We start from the raw sequence: 9,416 nt of genomic DNA, 5'->3' as shown, positions 1-9,416 counted from the left end.
TTAAACCCAATTGGTAATAAATTAGATATTATACGATAATCATTAAGTATAGATAATTTTGGTAAGTAAAAAATTACTAAATAATAGGAGCGAAATTAGTAATAAAGATTGATTCAAATAATAAAAATCGTAATTAAGAGGTTAGTAATCCGATACTAAAAATAAGGAAAGTAGGATCCGCATCACTCTATTTTTGATCCGAATCTATTATTCCTAAACCGATTAATATTAGTTTCTTAAATCGATTAATTAATAATTAACTCAATGGCAGTATTGTAAATAAGTTTGAAGTTGAGGATTTATTTCATAATTGTACTTGGAAAATGTATATATAGATATACTTATACACTGATTATTTAAAAACGATGGGCAAATAACATAATTTTATCTTTTAATGTCGGCTCGAGTTAGAACTAAATTCGGGTTTTAAAAAAATTTGGTTGATTTCCGGTTTAAAACTTTGGTTTGGTATATATATTGCGGTTATAAAGTGGGAAGTCTCAAAAATTTAAGGCCTTTCCGATAAAAAAGGCAAAATAGAAGGAATCACCTGTCGTCGAAAACAGGGGAAGATATTTAACTCATCCATCAGCTTCCCCACCATCAAAAACTCTAGTACGAATATGGAGACAAGGTTTCCAAATGTTGCAAAAACCACCCTACCTTTTTATCTCCGAGGACAATGATCACAACAATCTCCAGTACACGAGCTTGAAAGACATGATCTCGAGTTCCGATGGATTCGGTTCGTTCTTTTCTCCCAGCCAACACTGTCTTCCTTCATCTCAAGACGGGTTTCTCTTGTCCGAGATGGATTCTTCTAACATAGCCATTAGAAACGAGCTCGTGAAAAGAGCGGCTTCTATGTATCTTCAGTCTTCTATGGTTGTCATTGCTCCCGACACGAACTGGTTCCGGAGATTTTGTTTGAAGGCTAAGCATCAGGCGGTTGCTGCGATTGATTGTCTTAGACCGGTTTGCCGGATTTTCGCTCGGTATAGTTAAAGAGATGTTCTTAGAAAGGGTGATTCTAATTCTGCTTAGTAAATGTGTTGTAAACATTGTATATACTTTAGAGATATATATATCAAATAACATTTCAATTTTTTTTCCAACAAAGTTTCTTACATCACCTGAAAGCATTATAAGAATCCCATCTATTAACAATCATACCTACGTACGTAGCATATCATACTTTTTTTTAACGCTTTTTCTTAGCTCGTTTGGAAGAAGACTTTAACGTCTCTTTTCTCAGATCTTCCGTTGCATTTGTGTCCAGAAACGGCTGCATAAACACAAAAAAGAGCAAACGTGAAAAGCCGGTTTAGGCTGATGCGCAGTTTTGTCATCAAAGTTTCACTGTTTTGGGGTTCCAAGTCTAACAATATCAATCCCAACTGAAAAATGCATTGAGTCATATGCAATATACGAGAAACCAGGACTTGACTTAAGGGTTCATTGTACAAAGAAATGATGAGAAAACATGCACAATGAAGAATAGAGAGAGAGAGAGATAGGAGAATTATTGATATTCTAACCTCGTCTTTTCTCTTTTGGAGGTCAACAAGTTCTCGACAAAGAGAAAGACACTCAGTGTGGTGAGCTGCAGCTAAATCCTTAATCAAAGCTTTCCTTTTGATGATCCCAATCACTTTTTCAAATAACAGAATCAATTCCAAAGCAATTTGGTTTAGATTAATTAATAGCCAAGAAACAAAGATACAATATACCACACAATGCACAGTTATTGAAAAAAAGTAAAACACAGCAAGCTGGTGAGTGACTCTCATATGAACAGAACAACAACAACAACATAACAAGGAAGGATCTTAATAAAGCTATAACCAACAAAATTCATATAGAAACAGAGTGATTGATCAGAGCTCTTAGCTCTCTCTCTCTCTCTCTCTATCTCTCTTCACAGAGTGATTGGTCAGATTCGTGATTATGCTATTACCAAGGACTTCAGCCCAGAATTGAGAAATTAAAAAACAACGAGAGCTTTGGGTAAGATTAACAATGGTGGAGGAACTCAACAGTCCAATTGAAGAGAGAAACAAAAAACCCAGAAACCAAAACCCTAGAAATCAATTTTGATGTTGCGGAGAAAAATTAGAGAAATTACTTCGACTTGGATCAAATTTAGACGGAGGAGTAGAGGTTTCCGGCAGTGGATCTTCGGGTTGGGGTAAAGATTGCGACAGAGAAGGAAGAAGAGGTTCCGACGACGGTGGAGTTCGCTTCTCTCCTTCGTCCGCCATTGAAGAAAGTTTCAAGTTTCTTTTTTTTTCCTACTGTGATTTTTTTTGTTGTTTTGGTTTTCTCTCCACTGTGATTATTAAAGCTCTGTTTTGTGTTTTATGTTGACTAAAATGTTGACTTCACATATTTTTATTTTTATCTTAATATTTTTTTAAAATATAAATATATTCATTTAAGTAAAAATAGTATTCTACATTTGAGTCAAAATTTCGGTTTTTCTAGTTTCTTTTCTAGTTGTTTTCAAAATCGAAATTTTCACATTTTTTATAACCGTTTTTATCATTATATACTGTATTTAACTTTTAATGACATCTTTATTTACATACAACATAATATAACTAATTTACATTTCACTATCAATAGAACAATTTGTTTATTCCGGTATCCTTTTTTACTTTCTAGAACTTCTAAAGTTAGCACAAGAATTAAATTAAGAGATTACTACGTGTTGACTTGATATTTTTGGATACTGACATTTTTCGCATATTTTTATAACCTTTTTAAAAAGTCTTCTAATTCTTCTCTATATAAGCCCTTCCTTTGTGCTCTTCCACTAATTGGACAACCAGAATCTCTCGATAACACCTTTAATCTTCTTTCACCTGCCCATTTCAAGACAAACATAACCCAATTCTTTCATAACAAAACTCCTAAAACTACTGCATCAATGGCGAATGAAATGAGGTTTATTCAAACATGGGGAGAGGTTGCACCTTCAATGTCTCGTCGGATTCAGCAGAGACGATTATCGAAGAGCATCTCACAGCCTAAACTGGAAACGATATTTGAAGAAGGATGTGACAGTTTTGCGGTCAAAGCCCCTAAACGGATTGTGATATTTCTTCCTCTTCTACTCTCAACGCTTTTGTACTTTGTCTTGTACAAGATTATAAAAGACTGTTGATTGCTTTCTTTGATTTGTAATTTGATTGTGTTGTTAATAACAAAATCTATATCCATGATTTTAGGTCTAGAAAGAGTTCGGACTTTAATTAAAGATCCGGGTTTATTTTTTCACATGAAAACGTGTTTTGCATGCATAGGTCAACAACATCCATTTTAACCATGTTTTTGGAAAGTTATATGTTGGCTAAAGACCTATAAGTTATCGGCATAATCTGATACCGTCTCGTTGTGTTGATTTCTAGGACGCGTTTTTGCATATGAATCTATTTGTCAAAAAAGTTTGAGAGCCACGTTCAGAAATGCCCCTATTGGTAAAAAGTAAAAACCAAGAACTAATTAAGAGAATAAAACACATGTTATATAAATTGATATTTGTCCAAGTTAATTTAACACTATGAAACAAAGACATAAGATTATATAAATAAAACTCTTTAGCTTATAGTACATAGTTACAGTAAAATACATAACATATACTCCATATGCCTGTATGTATGTTTAATAAAATCGAACAACACGATCTTGTCTATATAACAAAGCGCAAGATACGGCGGATATGATCGCCGGAACAAGAAGAAACAAACGATGTCTTTGTCCTACGACGACGACTCTGTAATGTGGATCGTGATGATTAAAATCATCGGACCTTTCTTCGAAAATCGTCTCTAGTGTCGGAGACATTGAACATGTCCGGCGAGAAATCACCGGCGCCGGCGCCATTTCATTTCCAGATAAGAACCTTCGTCTTGTTAATTCTGATCTAACCATGATGACCTCCGATCTTCTTTTCTAGTTTCTCTCTTTTCTTGAAAATGTTTTAAGATCGAAAAAGTTCTTGAAAGTATTCGGATTTCTAATGAGTTTCAATGGTGAATGGTCTGTTTATATAGAGACTAGAGTTTAATGCACGGCGACAAAGAAAAGAAAACACGGTTTCAATTCGTTTAGAAGAAAAAAATCAAGTAAAAAAGAAAACAGATGGATCAACGGTTGTCTTTGGTCCAAATTGACTGAATGGTCTGTATTACCACACACGTACGTACTTGTTTTGATATCGGACACGACAATATTAGCGATTGTAGAACTAACGACAAAATTTTCTCTATGATTTGTTGATGCATAGACTAACACACAAAAAGCAATCAAATTTCTCAAAAATATCTTTGGGATATTATTATCAAGATATTTACTATGCCTATTGTTTTGAAATATGTGTTTGCTTACATTGGATCAAATATATCAATTCGAAAACTATTATGTATGTATTTATTCTTTTCTTTCCATTTAATAAAGCTATATAACCAATATTTTTTTTTTTATATAAAAAATACTAATATTATAGTTTCTATCACTGATACTATAGAAATATTATAGTTATGTAGGTCCTGATATATCTTTTAGGTTTGATTCAAAAAATTATTAATAAAGAAAAAAATCTAAAATATTAAAATAATCTTACAACTTGAGTTTAGGAGAAGACGACGTGAGAAGAAGAAAGAAGAAATATGGGAGAACTATCTATACGTACGAACAGTGGAAGTAGTTCTTAGTATGGAGTCCACAATTAGCTTTACAACTCTTGTTTGGTTAGCTGTATCTCTACGTGTACCAGAGAGTCACAAACGACATGAGACTAGTGAGATATTCATATAAAGTTTGTCAACATCTCAATATCTTTTACAACTTCTAGACGCTAACTATCTTCTTTTCATTCTATTTCCAAACAAATAACTCTTTTTACAATCCAAAAAGAAAAAAAAATAGTTTTAACTAGTACCATCAAATTTTTTTATTTTTATTTTTATGAAAGTCAATTATATAGTTCACAAATACTTTAGCTTTTGTGTCGTATAACATAGTATTTTATTTCGAAATAATTAATTACAATTTACACCATTGTTTTTTTAAGTTATAGTTCCGAAATCCTTCCCTTTTAACAACACGTTTTAAGAAAAGTGTAACACAAATTTTTTTGTTTTTAAATTCAATTATTGCTTCAGTTTTTTTTAAAATCTTTTTACCAATTGTCCCATAATAATTTTTACAAGGACAAATAATCAACCATTAATCTCTACGAGAACAAGAACCATCTTCTGAAGTGATGAGACCTATATGATTATCTCCAACGATAAATCAACTCTGTCCAAACACTCCCTGAGTTCATCATCAAGCTTTTTGTAAGTCTCTTTTCTATCCCCAACAAGAAATCGTATGTGCTTTTTTCTTTAAATTAGTTTCTCGTTACACTACAAGAAATATAGGCATTGATAGCATAAAAACATAGCACGTTTTTGGCAAATGCTATAATAAATAAAATTTTGGAAATGGTACTATATAATAGCATTTTAAAAACGCTATACCTCAAATAAGTAAGCCGAAAACTAAAATTGGCTCTGTAAACCTAAAATTTTTGATAAAGCGGTAACAAGTAGCTAATTTTTTTGGTTTTGCGCCTAAGTGTCCAATGTAAAAGATATAAAATGTTTATTATATTCTTTTATAACAAAAGTAAGATCTGAGTCTGTGTCTCTCCACCTTCAAACCCAAAATCGATATCTTCCTATGTGCATCTCAGATCCGTTTCTTACAACCCAAATTCTTCTCTTTTAGCTCTTCCTTTCATAAACAATAGTTGCCTCCGGTTTCGTCTTTCTCACCGGCGCTGCTTGATGTGAGTGAGAATTCAGCAACACTTCATCACTCAATCAATCTCTCTCGAAATTGATGTTTGTTTTCTCGACGACCGTTTCCCAATATCCGAAATCGATCTCCGTCTCTTCCCACAGTTTCAGCATCACTGAGAAGCAGCATAGAAGCAGTCACAATAACGAACCCTCTATCCCAACATACGAGAAACCAATTCGGTTTCGGATCTGAATATCATCTCCAGATCGAGAAGAGAAACTGGTTACCGTCGGAGAAGGTTTGTTGGTTCTGCCTCTCTTTCCCCCTTTGAATCTGGGTTTGGAATCAGAATTTCTAGTTGTGCTTTGGTTAACTTCTTATTTAGAGGCTTCATGAGTTTAACTTCTTCTTTGGACGAAGGTGGGTCGTGCCTAGAATCAAACGGTGGTGATGCTACAGCTGTAGCCACGAAGCCTAGAGGAGATGGAGAGGACCCAGAGCAACCAAATCTTTGAGCTGTGTTAAACTCTGATATTGTTAGGGAAAAGCCTAATGTTAAGCGTGGACAGATGTTGCTGGGCTTGAAGGTGCTAAACAAGCTTTGAAGGAAGCTGTGATTTTGCCTGTCAAGTTCCCACAGTTCTTCACCGGTGAATGTTTCTACTTTCAATTTTCAAATTGAGTATGTCTTATCTCTCATATGCTCCTATTGTAAGCTACCAGACATTCTTGTGATTTGGATCTGCAATTCAGAGAAGCTGATTGTGTGTCATTTTGCAGTGTGAATTAGTGGTGAGGACTGCGAGAAATCTGATTGTGGTGACAGTTGAGTTCAAGGAGACCATGTAAGTCACTTACCTATCTCGTGCTACTTACGTTTTTAACTTTGCTAGGGCGGATAATGAGCAAGCCATCTTCCGCTTGAAAGCTTTTATTCTATGAACTACACATTGGTGATTATAATGTCGAACTTATGGCTGATATAAGGTGAATGTTTTGTTTATCCGATTCTCTACTTGTTTTATAGATAACTTTAGTGTTGATTCTACTCACCCATAAGTCTCTGATTTTTGAGTTTGAGCTAAAATTTCTTTATTTGATCTGTCAACGTTTTGGGTTAGTGAATATCTTCCTTTTCTTTACCACAAAAGCACCTTAGTATTGTATTAACGAGTTGAAAGTATTCTATTAATTTTGATCAGTTGCACATTCATCTGGATTTTCTCAGTTTGTCAAAAGTTGGAATCCAAGAAGATAACAACATACAAAGAGGTAAAACTCTCTTCTCCATTAATAATTTGTGACGTAAACTGTGAGTTGTTTATCTAGGCCAAAGATTTGTTGTGGTATTAAAATTTTCAGTTGCAATGTGAGTTTATCTGTTTTTAATGTTATACAGAGAGAAAAAACAACTATTAGCGATGTTGGAGGTGTATACAGAGAGAAGAAGGAACAACCATTTTGATATTGGTACAAAAGCTGTAGCTGTTGGTGCTGGATGGCAAGGCATAGTTGAACATTGGGTGTTTCTATATATGTGGTAATACCTATTTGTTTTATTGCTCATCTACAAGAGGGAACTTGGAGTAGAGGTATGTAACTATGTATACTCTTGAACTGTAATGAAAAAACTAATCGAAAACATAAGCTTTAAGTTGATGTATATACACATGATTCCAGGGAATCTGGACAGGAATGCTAACAGGAACAGTTCTTCAGACGTGTGTACTGCATTTGATGGGAAGGCGATAGAGGAGAAGAGACTTAAGAGATTGAAGTTTGTCTCTATCCTTATAAGCTATAATGTTAGCTTTTTGGATAAAACAGGGCAGCATATTATAAGACTTGGTATGATATGTAAGACTTGCTTATATTAACGTTATGTTATGTATGTTGATGATTTATGAAATAATTTTTTTAAATATCAATCCAGTTAAATAAAGTCTGCAAAACTATGGTCAAATATATAAATTATAAAAAATCAAATTAAAAATTAAAGAATTCCATATAGCAAACAAAAAATGCTATGGCATAATATAAAATAGCACAAAATATGTGTTACAGAAAACAATATTATAGCATTTGGTTAATGTTATGAAAGAACGATATATAATAACATGTCAAAAACGCTATAATAGAGGTGACACCTAAGATAGCTGCGGAGAGAACATAGCGTTTATGAAAACGCTATTAAACACATATGATAGTATTTATTGTATGCTATGAATGTTGATTTTTCTTGTAGTGTTAATCCGGCCCCTAGTCTTCACTACTTCCTCATACATCCTCGCATCTAGCTATATATATTCTTGAAAAACACTTTTGATCATGATTTCTCAGACTCGGAAACCTTTACTTTCTCTCTGCCGCAAATTTTTGTGAACTTTACGTTCTTGTTAACATTTCTCGGGCCAAGACCTCAAACAACATTATATTTTCTCATCGCTTCAGTACAGTTAGTTTCTCTGCCCTTCCTAACACATCATTCATAAGCGTAGTGTAATGATCTTGTATCAGTTTAACACCAAATCGAGATTACATGGGTTTCAAAATAGTGGTTCGCCCCAAACACAAGTCCTACGTCTACGTGGTTACATGCACAAAGTACGCTCACTAGAGTAATATGTGGTTTGGCGAAATTCCCTCCGGTAGCAACTTCACCAGGAGAACTTGATACAACAAACATGCTGGCACAAATTTCCGTTTCTATCAATCTTCACAGTTAAATCCAGAGCCAAGCCTTAATGTCATAAAGTATATAGAATATAGGTTGCAGAAACTAAAGAATATAAAGAATAATCTCTCTTTATTAGTTTAAGAAACTGACTCAAAACTTAAACTTCTCAAGCTCTCAACCTTACAATTGTTTTGCCATGACTCGGCTTCATATATATAGGAACACACAAATCCTAATCCCAATGGGAACACAATATTGTTTAGATAACTCCTAAACTTTGAGAGCCTTATCCTTGAACCATAACTCAGTTTGGATAAGTCTTACTTCTAACCTAAGTTATCTTCAAGTTTGTGCCAACATTCTCCCCCACAAGCTTGAAGACTCCTTCTGAAACTTCTTGAACTCCTAGGAGATCTCTCATCTCCTTAAACTTAATCCTACCAAGAGCTTTGGTAAGGATGTCAGCCTTTTGCTCTTCACCAGAAATGTGCTCCACTTCAACCTGTTCATTATCCACACACTCACGTATAAAATGATACCTCTTGTGAATATGCTTACTGCGGCCATGGAAGACAGGGTTCCTAGTGAGAGCGATCGCTGACTTGTTGTCCAGTAAGATCAAGACCTTCTCACACGGTTTTCCAGTAACTTCACTCAGAACTTCTTGTAACCAGATTGCTTGCTTTGCAGCCTCAGTGGCAGCCATAAATTCAGCCTCACATGAAGATAATGCCACCGTATCAAGCTTCTGAGAACACCAAGTAATGGGACATTCATTACGATAGAAAACATGACCTCCCGTGCTTCTACCATCATCTTCATCCACATTGTGACTACTGTCACTGAACCCAATCAAACGAGTATTCTGCCCTCGCTTATACACAAGACCATACAATCGAGTTCCCTGCAAATATCTCAATATTTGCTTTAATGCAGCTCCATGAGACTC

General features: G+C 34.5%; 3 protein-coding genes and 1 long non-coding RNA gene across 8 annotated transcripts; 2 read left to right on the top strand and 2 right to left on the bottom strand.

Moving 5' to 3' along the window:
• Positions 574-1,048, top strand: LOC104792965. The gene has a single exon (XM_010519237.1). It carries the CDS (start codon positions 643-645, stop codon positions 1,003-1,005), a length of 363 nt encoding a protein of 120 aa, XP_010517539.1. The 5' UTR covers positions 574-642; the 3' UTR covers positions 1,006-1,048.
• Positions 1,080-2,322, bottom strand: LOC104792964. Its single transcript, XM_010519236.2, has 3 exons — positions 2,126-2,322; positions 1,539-1,651; positions 1,080-1,285 (listed from the first exon to the last, which is right to left on the bottom strand). Exons 1-3 carry the CDS (start codon positions 2,259-2,261, stop codon positions 1,202-1,204), a joined length of 333 nt encoding a protein of 110 aa, XP_010517538.1. The 5' UTR covers positions 2,262-2,322; the 3' UTR covers positions 1,080-1,201.
• On the bottom strand, positions 3,566-4,035 carry LOC104792963. The gene has a single exon (XM_010519235.2). The coding sequence runs from the start codon at positions 3,931-3,933 to the stop codon at positions 3,664-3,666; it is 270 nt and encodes an 89-aa protein (XP_010517537.1). The 5' UTR covers positions 3,934-4,035; the 3' UTR covers positions 3,566-3,663.
• LOC104792962 lies at positions 5,608-7,718 on the top strand. Of its 5 annotated transcripts, none has more exons than XR_769138.2 (6): positions 5,612-6,088; positions 6,211-6,472; positions 6,571-6,777; positions 6,993-7,062; positions 7,190-7,382; positions 7,471-7,718. It is a non-coding gene; the product is annotated as an uncharacterized LOC104792962 (long non-coding RNA). The 5 variants fall into 5 exon arrangements; XR_769140.2 differs by having other exon boundaries at positions 5,617-6,088; positions 6,571-6,635; XR_002032372.1 differs by having other exon boundaries at positions 5,618-6,088; positions 6,211-6,440; positions 6,571-6,635.

Source organism: Camelina sativa, chromosome 6 (assembly GCF_000633955.1).
Source record: "Camelina sativa cultivar DH55 chromosome 6, Cs, whole genome shotgun sequence".
NCBI classification, from domain to species: Eukaryota; Viridiplantae; Streptophyta; class Magnoliopsida; order Brassicales; family Brassicaceae; genus Camelina; species Camelina sativa.
The sequence above is the reverse complement of the archived record's forward strand: the minus strand, read 5'-3'. Positions and strand labels throughout refer to the sequence as shown.